This window comes from Nicotiana tomentosiformis, chromosome 7, assembly GCF_000390325.3.
Source record: "Nicotiana tomentosiformis chromosome 7, ASM39032v3, whole genome shotgun sequence".
Classification (NCBI taxonomy): Eukaryota; Viridiplantae; Streptophyta; class Magnoliopsida; order Solanales; family Solanaceae; genus Nicotiana; species Nicotiana tomentosiformis.
In genome coordinates, this window is record NC_090818.1 from 55024377 (window position 1) to 55043451 (window position 19075).

Sequence of the window (19075 nt, forward strand, 5' to 3'; positions counted from 1 at the left end):
TAGTTAAGCACTTAATTACTCAAATCTATGTTGGACCTATGAGGCTCCATTGCTTCTCCCTCAATGGCTACGGGTACGTAGTTCTGAGTTTAACGTCGTCAGCTCGACTTATTGAGTATGGAATTCATCACTCTATCAGAGTGACTGATGGATGTTGCTCAAAATATCCTCCAAAGTACAATTTGAGTCTTTGACCATTTACCTTAAATTTGTCTGCTCCACTGTTATGTTGAATTTCAATTGCTCCATAAGGAGTAACATCTGTAACATTATTGTAACGACCCGACTTGTCATTTTAAGAATTAACGTCTCGTTCAGTGGCTTAAGGTCTCGAACAGCTTCGTAATATATATTATGACTCGCGATTGTGGTCGAGTATGATTTACTAAAGATTCGGAATTTAATTAAAAGAGCAATTCTTATTTAGAAGCTTAAATGGAAAGAGTTGACCGGAGAGTTGACTTTTGAGCAAACGACCCCGGATTAGAATTTCGAGGATGACAATAGCTTCGTATGATGATTTTGGACTTAGGCGTATGTTCAGATTTGGATTTGAAAGTCCATATGACAATTGGACACATTTTGGCGAAATTTGGAAAATATAAGATTTTGAAAAAGTCCGACCGAAGGGTGAATTTTTGATAACGAGGTCAAATTTCGATTTCGGAAATGGGAATAGCTCCATTAAGTCAATTATGACTTGTGTGCAAAATTTGAAGTCATTTCGGATTGATTTGATACGTTTCGACACACAATATAGAAGTTGGAAGATTTGAAAACTTATAATTCGATTTGATGCACGATTCGTAATTTTGGCATTGTTTGACATGGTTTGAAGCCTCCATTAAGTTCGTATTGTATTTTGGGACGTGTTGTTATATCTGGTTGAGGTCCCGAGGGGCTTGGGTGTATGTTTTGGGTCATTGGTTGAGAGATTAGTAAAGTTAAGAAATTTGGGAGTGTGACCATGGTCAATATCGGGTCAAGACAACCTCTTTTCAGTGTTTTGAGTGTGGGAGAAGATCCGTAGCGTGGTTTATGATTGAAATTCATATATGGTTTGTGTCCGGGAGGTTCCGGATGAGTTTCGGGAGTGCTGAGGCAAAAAGGAAAGTGCGGACCTCAAGGGAATTGTGCGGACTGCACAATTTTGGTGCGGACTGCACAATTTTGGTGCGGACCGCACTCCAGTCCGTAGTGGAGTTCGCGGACCGCACAATTTTGTGTGCGGCCGCACTCAAGAAATTTCAGATTCACTGCTCCGCCTTTGGAAGGTCATATCTTTTGATCTACAAGCCCTTTGTGTTTAGTTTCCAGAAAGGTAAAGAAATCATAATCCGGACATCTGTAGAGAAAGTTATAGCCAATTTACTGAAACCTGGTAGAGGAAAAGGCTGTGAAATGCGACCACACCATTTTTGTGCGACCACAAAAGCTGGGGATGTGCGGCCGCGCCATTTTTGCGCAGTCCGCACATTGGAAGTTTAGAGGATGTACTATATATCCGAGGTTTAGGTTATTATTTCATTTTTGGACTTTGGGAGCTCGGTTTGAGACGATTTTTTGTGGTTTTTTTAAGAAATTCATCGGGGTAAGTGATTCTAACTCGGATTTGGTTAATATACATGAATATATTATTGATTTCATCATTTAATTAGTACTTTGAGATAGAAATTTGGGGGGAAATTGTAGAAACTTCATAAACCATAAATTTAAGATTTGACGGTCCATTTGACATTAGAATTCAATAATTTTAGTATGGTTGAACTCGTATCGGAATGGGTGATCGGATTTCATGAAAATTTTGCCGAATTCCGAGAGGCAGTCCTGCATTAACTTTTGTTGACTTTTTGGAATAAAATTTTAAGTCGACGTATTATTATCCGGAATTATTTTCGATGAATTTTAATGAAGTTATGCAATTAATTTGGATAGATTTGAGTGGTCCGGAGGTCAATTCAAGCAAGAAGGTAATTTTGAAATATCGGCATAACTTCAAAAAGGTAAGTGTCTTACTTAACCTCGAGTGGGGGAATTACCCCTTAGGCATTGAGTCTTATGTGCCAATTGTGAAATGTGAAAAGCCGTGTATGCGAGGTGACGAGTACGTACTCGAGTTTATATGTGCAAAATTTATTGAGTTAAAATCTTGGGCAAGTTGTGTAGTATTTTGAATAATTGTTAGTATTTATTAAATTATTTATTTGCCATGCCTAAATCCTTATTGTGGAATTTATTTTTATATGATAATTTGATGTGGTTGTTACTTGAAGATTTATGTAATTTCGTGAGTATTGTCGGTTTGATATTTCTTGGAATTTAATTTTGATATGAATTTTCCCATGTAAATAATTAATTAAGCAATTTTAAAAAGAAGTGTTAATATAATTATCTAAATTTGGATTTAATGAAGACCTTGCTTTATGTTGAGTAATTTCTACCTCTATTGATTGTTTTTGGGTCTTGTACACATTGTGTGGAACCTTTGGCTATTTGTTGTAAAATTAATTGACTTGGTTGTAGCTTTGGAATTTGGTTGTGGCCATTGAAAAAATTGTAGTATGAATTGATTTTGTTATGTTGCCGTAATAATTTCCCATGTAAATTGTTGTGTTGTGTTAATTATTATTTTAAGGATATAAGGGTGGCATATATTGTGTGGGTATAAGTGTGGCATTTCACTATGGTTGTGTTTGTTGGAATATTGTCTGGGCGGAGCGATAAGGATGGCAATATAAGCAATAATGGTGGCTATTGTTAGGGACAATATGTGATGATGTGGGGTTGTGGTGTTGGTGATTTTCATGTGATTTTGTAATTTTTTTGTGTTTATTTTTATACCTTGCACAATTCGTCTTGTTGTTGGTAAATTAATAACAATCTGATTTATGTTGAAATTTAGAGCCTGTGGCTATTGCCAGGCAGATTATAAAATGAAATGTGGGCACGAGGTGCTATGAGTAAATAATGAGGATATTGGTACGTGAATTGTCCGTACAGCTGTGATATGAAATGTGAACACGAGGTGCTGTGATGAAATGATAATGATATTTGGCCCGTGAATTATCCGTTCAGTTGTGATATGAAATGAGGGCACGAGGTGCCGGGTAAGTATGATGATTTAATTATGGACACGAGGTGCCGTGAAAATATGAAAAATGGGCTGAGACCGTATTTACGAAAAATATGAAAATAGGCTGAGACCCGTATTTTTATGATTTTGAAATGAGGTGTCACATGGTGACTCTTTAATCGAAAGAATTATATTCAAAATATTTATTTGAAAGGAATTTTATTCAAGAAAGTATTATATGAAAGAATTGTATTTGAAAGATATTTATTCGACGAAATTATATTTGAAAAAGAGTTTTATTCGTAAGAACTATATATGAAATATATTTAATTAAAGAACTTGATTTAACTGGGTGTAATTATATTTATTAATTGTTGAGCGATATTAATGGTGATTTTATTGTCTTACTGTGCATATCATTGGTTGTTTTATGCTGCCTTGTCGTTATTTGTTTCCTATTATTTTGGATATTATATTGCACAGGTTATTAGACTAGTGAGTGTCTTGACTGTACCTCGTCTCTACTCCAATGAGGTTAGTCTTGATACTTACTGGGTAACGACCGTGGTGTGCTCATACTACACTTCTGCACATTTTTGTGAAGAACCAGATTCAGGGTAGAGCTGCTTGGTCGTCGCAGTCCCTTGGAGTCTTTTCATTTTATTGTACCGTTAATTTTTAATCAAACAGTATTGTATATTTGGTCCTCGTGATCATTCCATGTATTCATTTAGAGTTCGTGACTTAGTACTACTAGTCTTGGGAAGGTTGTATATTTATATTTGTTCCACTGTTAGTTTTGATTACTTATTTAATTAAAAAAAATGGCTTCAAAATGTAATTAGAATCGGCTTACCTAGTCTTAGAGACTAGGTGCCATCACGACGCCTATGGTGGGATTATAAGGACCTGTCCACCTGGATTTTAATTTTCCTGGAAATAGCCTCTGCCTGCTATTGTAAAGAAGTACTTGATCTCCTATTTTGAAACTTTTTTGTCGCATCAAATTTTCAAGCCATTTTTTTGTTTTTTCCTTAATTTTTCTTGTATTTTCATATGCTTCTAACCTCAGTTCTTCCAATTCATTAACCTGAAAAAATCTCTTTTTACCAGCAGAAGTTACTTCAAAGTTTAATGCTTTCAGTCCCAAAAAGCTTCGTGTTCTTATTCAACTGGCAAATGGAAAGCCTTTCCAAAGACTAATTTATATGGGGATGTTCCAATTGGCATTTTGAACGCTGTTCGGTATGCCCATAATGCATCATCTAATTTTAAAGACCAGGCTTTTCTTAAAATTCCAACCGTCTTTTCAAGAATTCTTTTTAAGTCGCGGTTGGAAACTTCAACTTGCCCCTGTGTTTGAGCATGATATAGTGTTCCAGTTTTGTGAGTGACACCATATTTTGATAGCAAAGCAGAAAATTGCCTATTCATGAAATGAGTTCCTTGATCACTAATGATGACTCGAGGTGTGCCAAATCTAGTAAAAATATTTTTTATAAAGAAAATTACACACTGTATGAGCATCATTCTTCCTTGTGGGGGATGGCTTCAACCCATATTGATACATAATCCACAGCCACAAGGATACATTCAAAAGAATGAGAAGTGATATTACCTATTTTCTGACCCATGAAATCTATTCCCCAAACATCAAATATTGCACATACCTGTATTGATTGTAATGGTATCTCATCTATCTTAGTGATATTACCTATTTTCTGACACCTGTCACATTGTGCGACATATGCTCGGGCATCTTTGAAGAGTGTTGGCCAGAAAAATCTGGCCTCCAATACTTTAAATGTCGTACGGTTTGCAGCATAATGACCTCCAATTGCTCCATCATGACAGTGATACAAAATTTTGGTCATCTCTTCTTCAGGTACACACCTCCTGGTGGTATTATCTGCACAAATTTTGATCAAGTAAGGTTCATTCCACAAATAATACTTAGCATCAGAAATAAGCTTTTTTCTCTGTTGATAAGAGAGATCTTGGGGTGTCCATCTTTCTGTAATGAGCCAGTCATTCATTTTAACTTTTAAAACCCAGTTCTCTAAAATAAAATTCCCCATATGTACTTTTAATGATTTATGACTTACGGGGATGGTTGGTTCGAGACTTGGAAGTGTTCGGGTTGAAATCGGAACACTTGGTTCCTTAAGTTGGCCTTAAAGTGTTAAGTTTGACTTCGGTCAACATTTTGAGAAAACATCCCCGAAATAGGGATTTGACGGTTCCAATAGCTCCGTATGGTAATTTTGGACTTAGGAGCGGGTTCGGAATTTTATTTGGAAGTCCGTAGTTAAATTAAGCTTGAAATGGCTAAAACAAGAATTTAAGTTTGGAAGTTTGACCTGGGAGTTGACTTTTTGATATCGGGGTCGGAATCCAGTTACGAAAATTTCCATAGCTCCGTTATGTCATTTATGACTTGTGTGCAAAATTTGAGGTCAATCGGACTTGATTTGATAGGTTTCGACATTGAATGTAGAAGTTGGAAATTTTAAGTTTCATTTGAATTGGAGCATGATTCGTAGTTTTAGTATCGTTTTATGTGATTTGATTTTTCAAATAAGTTCGTATGATATTTTAGGAATTTTTGGTATATTTGGTTGAGGTCCCGAGGGCCTCGGGTGATTTTCAGATGGTTAACAAATCAAAAGTTGGACTTAAAACAACTGTTGCAGTTTTTCTCTTCTGCTGAAAATTCTGGGCTATGATCGAGCCTAAGATCGAGGCCCAGGATCGAGACCCAAGATTGAGGCCATGATCGAGGGTCATGATCGAAGGCAGGGCTCGAGGGTCATAATTTTAGGCAGGGCTCGAGGGTCATGATCGAAGACAAAGGCTCGAGGGCCATGATCGAAGCCACGATCGAGGCCGAGGATCGAGGTCATGATCGAAGACCCAAGCTCGAGGGCCATGATCGAACCACGATCGAGGCCGAGGATCGAGGTCATGATCGAGGGCTGCCTGGGCAGAATTATAAAGGAGGGCTTTCGTCCCATTCGCCATTTTTAACAAATTGGAGCTGGAGCAGAGGCGATATTTGATAGATTTTGTGGGAAAGACATTGGGGTAAGTGATTCTAACTCAGATTTGGTTAATATACACGAATATATCATTGTTTTCACCATTTAATTAGCGTTTTGTGATTGAAATTTGGGAAATTTTAGAAATCTCATAGAAACGAATATTTGAGATTTCGGTATCGATTCGGAGTCGGAATTGAGTGAAACTGGTATGGTTAGACTCGTAATTGAATGGGTTATCGGATTTTGTAACTTTTGCTAGATTTCGAGATGTGGGCCCCACGGAGGATTTTTGAATTAATTTTGGTTTTTTATTGGAAAATGTAGTATTTTCTTATAGAATTGATTCCTATAATTTTTAGTGATTGTATCGAATTCTTTTGGATAGATTCGAACCAGACATAGTTGGATAATCATGGAAAAGGCCTTCTAGTGGATTAAATTAGAGCAAATTGAGGTAAGTCTCTTGTCTAATATTGTGAGAAAAAAATTACCCCATAGGTAATTAAAGTAATAATTGTTCCTAATTGTGGGGGGCTACGTACGCACGAGGTGATGAGAGTCCATGCGTAACTACTATTAATGCTAAAGTCCGGGTAGTTTAGGACTCAAAGCATGAATTACTTGTGTAAATTGTATTCTTTATTTAATTAATATTATTTGATATGAATTACTCCCCTAGTTGCTAGAGGCCGAGGGAGGGCTCCAGCTAGTGGTAGAGGGCGAGGACGTTATATGAATTACTCCCCCAGTTGCTAGAGGCCGAGGGAGGGCTCCAGCTAGTGGTAGAGGGCGAGGACGTCCCAGGACCGTTCCAGTTATGCCGCCACTGGGTCCGGCAGAGAATCCCATTATTTAGGAACAAGGTGAGGTGCCTGTGGCAGAGCCAGCTCTGGTGGATTTCACATCTGCACCGGGATTCCAGGATGTTATGGGTCGTATGCTGCGGTTCATGGACAATATGAATCGGGCCGGTTTAGTTCCGGCAGACCCAACCACATCCCAGGCAGGCGGGGGAGCACAGATCCCCACCGCACAGGCTCATGAATAGGCAGCTGATGTATATCAGAACTAGGGTGCACTACCCATAGCCCAACCAGTGGCAACAACTACACCTGAGCCCAGGCCAGCTGCAGCCGCTGATCCTCAGAAACTATTGGACAGATGGACTAGACTACATCCTCCTGTAATTGGGAGTGAGTGACATGAGGATCCCCAGGATTTCATTGATCGGTGCAAGGATAGACTGTACAACATGAGGATATTGCAGTCTCATGGGGTAGACTTTGCTACTTTTCAGCTAGAGGGCAGAGCCCGCAGATGGTGGCAGTCTTATGTTCTTGGCAGACCAGCAGATTTTCCTCCCATGACTTAGGACATGTTCACCCGTATCTTCCTGGACAAGTATATTCCACCCTCCCAGAGGGAAGAGTTGAGATTTCAGTTTGAGCAGCTCCAGCAGGGTCAGATGTCACTGATCGATTATGAGGTGCGGTTTTCTGAGTTATCTCGCCATGCACTTATGATACTCCCTACTGAGGCGGAGAGAGTGCAGAGGTTTGTTGCGGGTTTAGATACTGTCATTCAGGCTACTATGACTAGAGAGGTTGAGATGGGTACTTTTTATGAGCTAGTCGTGGAGATAGCCCGCAGGATGGAGGGTGTACGTCAGCGGAGCCGAGAGCAGGTTATGAGAGATAAGTGGTTCAGGTATTCTGGAGAGTTCAGAGGTGCTCCGTCTGGGGGCAGAGGTCAGTTCGTGAGAGGGCAGTCCAGCAGGACCCCATGTCCATAACCACTGCCTCCTCGAGATGCTCCAGTGCGACCCTATCTCAGTGCTATACCAAAGAGTTCTTATCCCCCACCAGCTATTCAGGGTCCTCCCAGTGCGTATTCAGTTCCCCAGGACCAGACTCTTAGTCAGCAGCCCATCGCACTGAAAAGTTGTTACGAGTGCGGGGACCCCAGTCACATACAGAGATTTTGCCCCAGGCTTCAGGGTAAACTAGTGCAACAGGGTCAGCAGCCTATGATTACCGGACCAGTTGCTCCACCAGTTGTCCGGCCACCAAAAGGTGGAGGGCAGGTGGGTAGGGGTCGTCCTAGAGGTGAAGGTCAGCCGGGCAAAGGCCAGCCAGTTGGCGCTCCAGCTCGGTTCTATGCTTTTTCGGCCAGACCAGATGCAGAGGCCTCAGATGCCGTGATTACAGGTATTATTTCTATTTGCAGCAAATATGCCTCAGTATTATTTGATCTAGGATCTACCTATTCATATGTGTCATCTCTATTTGCTCCATTCCTGGGTGTTTCTCGTGAGTCCATGAGTACTCATGTTTATGTGTCCACTCCTGTGGGCAATTCTATTATTGTAAACCAGATCTACCGGTCTTGTATTATTACATTATGTGGTTATGAAACTAGAGCAGATCTCCTATTGCTTAAGATGCTCGATTTTGAAATTATTTTGGGCATGGACTGGTTATCTCCATATCATGCTATTCTAGATTATCATGCCAAGACTGTTACCTTGGCTATTCCATCATTGCCTAAGCTAGAGTGGAAGGGTTCGTCCATTAGTTCATTTAATCGAGTTATTTCTTTTATAAAGGCTCAACATATGGTTGAGAAGGGTTGTTTGGCTTATCTAGCCTATGTTCGGGATACTACTTCAAAGACTTCAACTATTGATTTAGTGCTTGTAGTGTGGGAGTTCTCTGATGTATTTCCTTCAGATCTTCCAGGTATGCCACCTGATCGTGATATTGATTTCTGTATTGACTTGGCTCCAGATACCCAGCCTATATCGATCCCACCATATCGCATGGCTCCGAAAGAATTGAAAGTATTGAAAGAACAGCTTGAGGAGTTACTAGCCAAAAGGTTCGTTAGACCGAGTGTATCGCCTTGGGGTGCACCAATATTATTTGTGAAGAAGAAGGATGGAACAATGTAGATGTGTATTGATTATCTCCAATTTAACAAAGTCACAATTAAGAACAAGTACCCGTTGTCATGTATTGATGATCTATTTGACCAGTTGTAGGGTGTTAGGGTGTTCTCTAAGATCAACTTGAGGTCGGGGTTCCATCAGTTGAAGATTCGGGATTCGAATGTTCCGAATACTGCTTTTCGGACTAGATATGGTCATTATGAGTTTCTGGTGATGTCCTTCGGTTTAACTAACACCCCAGCAGCGTTTATGGATCGGATGAACAGGGTATTCAGGCCATATATTGATTCGTTTGTCATTGTCTTCATTGATGACATTTTGATCTACTCGCGCAGTAAGGATGAGCATGAGCAGTATATGAGAGTAGTGCTTTAGACTTTGTGGGAACAAAAGCTATATGCTAAGTTCTCCAAATATGAGTTCTGCTAGAGTCTGTAGAATTTTTAGGGCATATTGTATCGGGCGAGGGTATTAAGGTTGCTCCCAAAAAGATTGAGGCAGTTCAGAATTGGCATCGTCCCACTTCGGCAACTGAGATCAGGAGTTTTCTAGGTTTAGCAGATTATTATCGTCGATTCGTGGAAGGTTTTTCATCTATTGCAGCACCTTTGACCAAATTAACCCAGAAGCGTGCTCCGTTCCGATGATTGTGAGGCGAGCTTTCAGAAGCTCAAGACATCATTGACTACAACACCAATGTTAGTGCTGCCTTTCGATTCAGGGATGTATACAGTGTATCGTGATGCTTCACGCATTGCCTTGGGTTGTGTATTGATGAAGGAAGGGCGAGTTATTGCATATGCTTCATGTCAGCTTAAGCCCCACGAGAAGAATTATCTGGTACATGATTTGGAATTAGCTGCGATTGTTCACCCTCATAATATTTGGAGGCATTATCTTTATGGGGTGTCTTGTGAACTTTACATTGATCATCGCAGTTTGCAGCATTTGTTCAAGCAGAGGGACCTAAATTTGAGGCTGCGCAGATGGCTGGAATTACTGAAAGATTATGATATTACTATCCTATATCATCCGGGCGAAGAAAATATGGTTGCAGACGCCTTGAGTAGAAAGGCGGAGAGTATGGGCAGTTTGGCTTTCATTTCAGCAGAGGAGAGGCCATTAGCTTTAGATATTCAGTCCTTGGCCAACAGACTTGTGCGAATGGATATTTCAGAGCCCAGCCGAGTTCTTGCATGTGTTGTAGCTCAGTCTTCACTATTTGAGAACACTAACGCTCGCCCGTATGATGATCCACACTTAATGGTTCTTCGAGAAACGGTACTACGGGGTGGTGCCAAGGAAGTTACTATTGGAGCGGATGGTGTTCTACGACTCCAAGATCGTCTATGTGTTGCTAATGTGGATGGACCGAGGAAAACGATCCTAGAGGAAGCACACAGTTCTCGATATTCTATTCATCCAGGTGCTATGAAGATGTATCGTGACCTGAGGCAGAATTATTGGTGGCGACGAATGAGAAAGGACATAGTTGAGTATGTAGCTAGGTGTCTAAATTGCTAGCAAGTTAATATGAGCACCAGAGGCCAGGCGGCCTACTTCAGCAGATGACTATACCAGAGTGGAAATGGGAACGCATCACTATGGACTTTGTAGTTGGGTTGCCGCGGACCTTGCGGAAGTTTGATGCAGTTTGGGTCATTGTCGACATGTTGACCAAGTCGGCACACTTTATTCCGGTTGTGACTACGTATACTTCAGAGAGGTTGGCCCAGATATATATTCAGGAGATAGTTCAGTTGCACGGTGTGCCAATTTCTATCATATCAGATAGAGGCCCTCAGTTTACTTCATATTTTTGGAGAGCAGTACAAAGTGAATTGGGGACCCGTGTAGAGCTCAGCATAGCCTTTCATCCGCAGACCGACGGGCAGTCAGAGCGGACAGTTCAGATTTCGGAGGATATGCTCAGGGCATGTGTGATTGACTTTGGAGGTCTGTGGGATCGTTTCTTGCCTTTGGCCGAGTTTGCTTATAATAACAGTTACCAATCCAACATCGAGATGGCTCCATTTGAGACTTTATATGGTCGGCGATGTCGTTCGCCCATCGGGTGGTTTGAGCCCGGTAAGGCTAAGTTATATGGTACTGATTTGGTGAAGGATGGCTTGGAAAAGGTAAAGTTGATTCAGGAGCGACTTCGTATAGCGTAGTCCAGACAGAAGAGTTACGCAGATCAGAAAGCGCGTGATTTATCCTTTATGATGGGTGAAAAAATTCTCTTGAAGGTTTCGCCGATGAAGGGAATCATGAGATTCGGGAAGAAGGGCAAGTTGAGCCCAAGGTTTATATGCCCATTTGAGGTGTTGAGACGAGTTGGGGAGGTTGCATATGAACTTGCCTTACCTCCCAGTCTATTAGGAGTTCATCCAGTTTTCTATGTACCAATGCTTTGGAAGTATCATGCTGACCTATCACATGTGTTAGACTTCAGCACCGTTCAGCTAGATAATAACTTGGATTATGAAGAGGAGCCAGTTGCCATTGTTGATAAACAGGTTTGCCAGTTGAGGTCCAAGAGGATTTCTGCAGTAAAAGTCCAGTGGAGGGGCCAACCAGTCGAGGAAGCGACTTAGGAGGCCGAGGAAAATATGCGGAGTAGATATCTACACTTATTCAGCACTTCAGGTATAATTCTAAACTCGTTCGAGGACGAACGTTTGTTTAAGAGGTGGAGAATGTAATGACCCAACCAGTCATTTTAACTTTTAGAACCCCGTTCCCTAAAATAAAACTCCCTTTATGTGCTTTTAATGATTTATGACTTGCTAGGATGGTTAGTTCGGGATTTGGAAGTGTTCGGGTTGAAATCGGAATACTTGGTTCCTCAAGTTGGCCTTAAAGTGCTAAATTTGACTTGGGTCAACATTTTGAGAAAACGACATCGGAATCGGGATTTGACGATTCCAATAGCTCCGTATGGTAATTTTGGACTTAGGAGCGTGTTCGGAATTTTATTTGGAAGTTCGTAGTTAAATTAGGCTTGAAATGGCTAAAACAAGAATTTAAGTTTGGAAGTTTGACCGGGGAGTTGACTTTTTGATATCGGAGTCGGAATCCAGTTCCGAAAATTTTCATATCTCCGTTATGTCATTTATTACTTTTGTGCAAAATTTGAGGTCAATTAGACTTTATTTGATAGGTTTCGACATCGAATGTAGAAGTTGGAAATTTTAAGTTTCATTAAACTTTAATTGGAGCATGATTCGTGGTTTTAGCCTCGTTTTATGTGATTTGAGTTTTCAAATAAGTTAGTATGATGTTTTAGGAATTGTTGGTATATTTGGTTGAGGTCCCGAGGTCCTCGGGTGAGTTTCGGATGGTTAACAGATCAAAAGTTGGACTTAAAATAGTTGCTGCAATTTTTCTCTTCTGCTGGAAATTATGGGTTAAGATCGAGGCCCAAGATCGAGGCCCAAGATCGAGAATCATGATCGAAGGCAGGGCTCGAGGGTCATGATCGAAGGCAGGGCTCGAGGGTCATGATCGAGGCCGAGGATCGAGGACATGATCGAAGACCAAATCTCGAGGGCCATGATCGAACCACGATCGAGGCCGATGATCGAGGTCATGATCGAGGGCTACCTGGGCAGAATTATAAAGGAGGGCATTCGTTCCATTCGCCATTTTAAACAAATTGGTGCTTGAGCAGAGGCGATTTTTGATATATTTTCATGGAAAGACATTTGGGCAAGTGATTCTAACTCGGATTTGGTCAATATACACGAATATATCATTGTTTTTACCATTTAATTAGCATTTTGAGATTGAAATTTGGTAAATTTTAAAAATCTCATAGAAATGAATTTTTGAGATTTCAGTATGGATTCAGAGTCAGAATTGAGTGAAATTGGTATGGTTGGACTCGTAATTAAATGGGTTGTCAGATTTCGTAACTTTCGTCGGATTTCGAGACGTAAGCTCCACGAACGATTTTTGAATTAATTTCGGATTTTTATTAGAAAATGTAGTATTTTCTTATAGAATTGATTCCTATAATATTTAGTGATTGTATCGAATTATTTTGGATAGATTCGAGCCAGACATAGATGGATAATCGTGGAAAAGGCCTTCTAGTTGATTAAATTGGAGCAAATTGAGGTAAGTCTCTTGTCTAATCTTGTGAGGGGCAAATTACCCCATAGGTAATTAAAGTAATAATTGTTGCTAATTGTGGGGGCTACGTACGCACGAGGTGACGAGAGTCAGTGCGTAGCTACTATTAATGATAAAGTCCGGGTAGTTTAGGACTCAAAGCATGAGTTACTTGTGTAAATTATATTCTTTAATTAATTAATATTATTTGATATATATTATATATATTGTTAGATAAAAATATTAAAGGATGAAAATCTCATATGCTTGATTTTCTGTTTAAATTAATTAATTGTTAAGAGAAATTATTCTTCCTCCCAAATTTATCTTATAATAAATATACTCTCCTTCCGGAGGTACATAAGAAAATGTCCTCCTTTCTTGTGGAGCGGGCCGAACGCCTCGGTAGGATAGATGCATATATGGATCGCACCGCACGTCCCTCGGAAATGTACACGACACTCTGGATCGGGTCGTACGACCTTGGCAGAAATCTTGCCTAATAATAATAATTACACGATACTTGGATAGTTTATTGCAGCTTGTAAAGCTAATTGATAAAATGAAAATTTATTGAAATTGAAGGAATTTAATTAATATATTGAGAATTGTTGCATATGAGGGAATTTAATTATTTCTGTTGATTAAATAAAATTATTGTTGACTTTGTGAATCATGCTGTGTTAAATAAATTTTTTTTTATTTTATTTAATATTGTTGACCCTTATTGAGTGTCAAAGTCGACCATCTCGTCTCTACCACTTCGAGAATAGGCTTGATACTTACTAGGTACACGTTGTTTACGTACTCATACTACACTTGCTGCACTTTTTGTGCAGGATCTGAGACAGGTACTAGTGGAGGACCTATCATCGCACATCCACGTTATCCATATGCGTAGTGGTGAGCAACCTTTCTGAGCCGTTCTGTAGCTACCAGTGCCTCTTCTTGCATTTTAGTCTGTCTATTTTTATTTCAGACAGTATTTGGAGTTTTGTATAATCTACTAGATGCTCATACACTTGTGACACCAGGTCTTGGCACACATATTGGTAGAATTTGGAATTTGTATTATTTTCTTGGATTTAAGTTAATCAGTATCTTTTCAAATTTCTTTAATATTTCTAGAAAAATAATAAAATTACTTAGAAAATTATTCTGAAAATAATTGATATATGTTTAATTTATTTGTTGGCTTGCCTATATGTAGTGTTGGGCGCCATCACGACCTATAGGTGAAATTGCGTCGGGACACTTCCAATCAAGTAATTAGCAATATCGGCGAACCAGGGTGGTTGAGTCACAATAGAGTCAACTGAAAAAATGTGTTCATCAAGAAATTCTTCTTTTATCTCGCTGAACTCAAGGGGAGGGTCTTCTAGTCTAGACAAATGGCCATCTATCTGATTCTCTGTTCCTTTTTTGTCTTTTATCTTAAGGTCAAATTCTTGCAGAAGTAAAATCCATCTTAACAATTGTCACGACCCAAAATTCCCACCGTCGGGACCGTGATGGCGCCTAATATTTCACTTGCTAGGAAAGCCAACGTTAGAGAATTATTAAACCAAATCCTTATTTCCATTTGGTAAATAACAATATTTAGCCAAGATGAAATATAATAAGTGTGGAATAATATAAAGACTGTATCAATTACTACCACCAGGATCTGGAGTCACAATTTACGAGCATTCTAGAATTTACTACAAGTAATAGTCTGAAAGAAATACAACTGTCTGAATGAAAGAAACAGTAGAACAGAAAGATAAACGGGGACATTAAGGTCTGTGAACGCCGATAAATCTACCTTGAGTCTCCGGATAGCAGTCTAATAGCAAAAATCTCGATCAACTAGAGCCGGTACCAAAATCTGCACCGAACGTGTAGAGTGCAGTATCACTACAACCGACCCCATGTACTGGTAAATGTCGAGCCTAACCTCGACGAAGTAGTGACGAGGCTAAGCCAAGGCACCTACAAATCAACCTGTACAGTTTAACAATGTATATACGAGATAAAGAACTACAGCAGAATGATAACTGGAACAACCAACATATTATGAATCAACAGGAACACGAATACAGTAAAGGAAAAATGCACGGCATCACCCTTCGTGCTTTTACTCTCAATCTCACCGTAAAATCAATAGAAATGGCACGGCATCACCCTTCGTGCATTAAAACTCACAATATGGCACGACATCAACCTTCGTGCATTAACACTCACAATATGGAACGACATCACCCTTCGTGCGTTAACACTCACAATATGGCACGGCATCACCCTTCGTGCATCAACACTCTCCCTTACCATAATGAAATGCATAAATAACAACATGGAGATAGAATAACAAGTACAAGCCTTACTTCAACATTTGGTTCCACAATATCAATCTCAACTTTGAAATAAATACTCAATTATCACCAGAAAATCCGTAAACATAATAAGAACGATCAATTTAACAACACTAGTATAAACACATAACAATTAGGCATAGGAAGAGACAATGTAAGGAAAATGGAAGAAACATGGAAAAACAGGTAATTTTGCGACGCATAACTACTCGTCACCTCACATATACGACGCTCACATGAATTTCACATAGGAAATAGTCTAAGGTTCCTAATTCCCTCAAGTCAGCGTTAGACACAACACTTACCTCACTCCGAAGGCCACTTAATTCTCAATCACAACTTTTCCTTTGGAATTCACCTCCAAACCACTCGTATCTATTCAAAAATAACTCAATAATATTAAATAATTCTAAAGGAATCAATTATATTGCATAAACTAAATTTTCCAAATTTTCCTCCAAAAAGTCAAAAAATCGACCCCGGGCCCGCTTGGTCAAAACCCGAGGTTCGGACCAAAATCCTTTTACCATTCACCCCCGAGCCCAAAAATTTAATTAGTTTTGGAAAATTTTCCAATTTTTCCGAAATCCCTAGTTTCTACCCTAACTCCTAATTCTACCATGAAAATTCTAGATATTTGGTTGATAATTCATAAAATGTAATGGGTAATTGAAAGAAAATGGTTTAGAATCACTTACCAATACTTTGGGGAAGAAAATGACTCTTGAAAATCGCCTCTACCCGTTTGGTTCTTGAAAAATGTTGAAGAAATGGCTTAAACCCGTGTTTGATTCTGTTTTAAGTGCTGGGCGATAGTGTGCATCGCATTCGCGAAGCCACTGTCATATTTGCGAAGAGCATTGGCTGCCAAGCCATCGCATTTACAAGACAGTATTCGCGTTCGCGTAGGTTACCCCCCCCTCCCCCCGGCCTTCGCGTTCGCGAGACATTACTCATGTTCACTATGAAGGTAAGGCTAGCTCTCCCCCTGTGCCTAACACTACACGTTCGCAATGAGCTTGTCGCTTTAGCGAAGGGTAATGCCCCCATCCCTTCGCGTTCACGACCAGAAGAAAATTACGGCCTTAACAGTTTACTCTTAGCGTTCGCGAGAGGACCTTCGCGAACGCGAAGAAGGACATGCCAGAACACCAGAATTTGCAGATAACCAGATTTTCCAAAGTCCAAAACATCTCGTGGCCTGCCCGAAACTTACCCGAGCCCTCGGGGGCTCCAAACCAAACATGCACACAAGTCTAAAAACATCATACAGACTTGCTCGCACGATCAAATCGCCAAAATAACACCTAGAACTACAAATTTAGCACCAAATCAAATGAAATTCTCAAGAACACTTTCAAATTTCTAACTCCTCAACTGGACGTCCGAATCACGTCAAATCAACTCCGTTTCTCACCAAATTTCACAGACAAGTCTTAAATATTAAATTGGACCTATACTGGGCTTCGAAACCAAAATAAGGACCCGGTATCAACAAGGCCAAACATCAACCAATTCTTAAAACCAATTTATTTTCATACTTTTCTTTTTCATAAAAAATTCATAAGCCGAGCTAGGGACCTCCGAATTCGATTCTGCACATATGCCCAGGTCCCATAATTCAATACGGACCCACCAGGATCGTCAAAATATGAATCCAGGCCCGTTTACCAAAAATGTTGACCGAATTCAACTAAAATCACGTTTTAAGGCAAACATTCTTACTTTTCATCAATTTTCAACATAAACGTTTTCCGAAAGCACGCTCGGACTGTGCACGCAAATCGAGGAGGGTAAAAATGAGATTTTTAAGGCTTAAGAGCGTAGATTCAAGTTCTAAAATATAACATGACCTTCTGGGTCATCACATTCTCCACCTCTAAAACAACCGTTCATCCTCGAACGGACATAGAAAAGTACCTGAGCTAGTGAAAAGGTGGGGATATCTACTCCTCATATAGGACTCGGACTCCCAAGTAGCTGCCTTAACTGGCTGACCTCTCCACTGCACTCGAATTGAAGGGTAACTCTTTGATCTCAACTGGCAAACTTGCTGGGCTAGAATAGCCACCGTCTCCTCCTCGTATGTCAAATCCTTGTCCAGCTGGACAGAGCTGAAATCTACCACATGGGAAGAATCGCCGTGATACTTTTAAAGCATGGACACATGGAATACCGGATGAACAGTTGCTAAACTAGGTGGCAACGCAAGCCTGTAAGCCACCTCTCCCACTCTCTCCAGAATCTCAAAAGTTCCGATATACCTAGGGCTCAACTTTCCCTTCTTTTCGAACCTCATTACACCCTTCATGGGTGATACCCGAAGTAACACTCTCTCCCCGACCATGAATGCAACATCACCAACTCTGCGGTCTGCATAACTCTTCTACCCGGACTGGGCTGTGCAAAGTCGATCCTGGATAATCTTGACCTTATCCAAGGCATCCTGTACCAAGTCTGTGCCGAACAACTAAGCCTCTCCCAGCTCGAACCACCCAATTGGCGACCGACACCACCTACCATATAATGCCTCATAGGGAGCCATCTGAATGATTGATTGGTAGCTGTTGTTATAGGCGAACTCTTTAAGGGGCAAGAACTGATCCCTCAATCCTCCAAAGTCTATAACACATGCGTGGAGCATATCTTCCAAGATCTGAATAGTGCACTCGGACTGTCCGTCCGTTTGAGGATGAAACGCTATGCTCAACTCAACTCACGTGACCAACTCACGTTGTACTGCTCTCCAAAAGTGCAAGGTGAACTGCATACCTAGATCAAAAATGATAGACACGGGCACTCCGTGAAGACGAACGATCTCACGAATGTAAATCTCTTCCAACCGCTTCAAAGAATAGGTAACTGACACAGGAATGAAGTGCGCTGACTTGGTTAGCCTGTTCACAATGACCCAAACTGCATTGAACTTCCTCTGAGTCTGTGGAAGTCCAACAACAAAATCCATAGTGATATGCTCCCACTTCCACTCAGGAATCTCTATCTTCTGAAGCAAACCACCAGGTCTCTGATGCTCGTACTTTACTTGCTGACAATGTAGACACCGAGCTACATATGCAGCTATGTATTTCTTCATCCTCCTCCACCAATAATGCTGCTGCAAGTCCTGATACATCTTGGCGGCGCCCGGATGAATAGAATACCGGGAACTGTGGGACTCCTCAAGAATCAACTCACGAAGTCCATCCACATTAGGTACACAAATATGGCCATGCATCCTCAAAACTTCGTCATCTCCAACAGCAACCTACTTGGCACCACCGTGCCGCACTATGTGTCTAAGGACAAGTAAATGAGGATCGTCATCGTACCGATCTCTGATGCGCTCAAACAAAAAAGACCGAGCTACTGTACAAGCTAGAACATGGTTGGGCTCAGAAATATCCAACCTCACGAACTGGTTGGCCAAGGCCTGAACATCCAATGCAAGAAATCTCTCACCAACTGGAATATATACAAGGCTACCCATACTAGCTGATTTTCTACTCAAAGCATCGGCCACCACGTTGGCCTTCCCGGGATGATATAA

The 19075-nt window shown here is 40.5% G+C and overlaps 1 protein-coding gene across 1 annotated transcript; it reads right to left on the reverse strand.

Annotated features, from left to right (window-relative positions):
- Positions 1-4237: 4237 nt before the first annotated feature.
- On the reverse strand, positions 4238-5109 carry LOC138895625 (uncharacterized). The gene is made up of 2 exons (XM_070180335.1): positions 4744-5109; positions 4238-4426 (listed from the first exon to the last, which is right to left on the reverse strand). Exons 1-2 carry the CDS (start codon positions 5107-5109, stop codon positions 4238-4240), a joined length of 555 nt encoding a protein of 184 aa, XP_070036436.1.
- Positions 5110-19075: the final 13966 nt, after the last annotated feature.

Excerpts from the sequence above, each read along its gene's own strand:
- LOC138895625 (XM_070180335.1), bottom strand. The coding sequence starts at position 5,109 with ATGAATGACTGGCTCATTACAGAAAGATGGACACCCCAAGATCTCTCT. Across the intron at positions 4,427-4,743 it reads TACCATTACAATCAATACAG|GGGCAAGTTGAAGTTTCCAA; the intron begins GTATGTGCAATA and ends GCTCAAACACAG.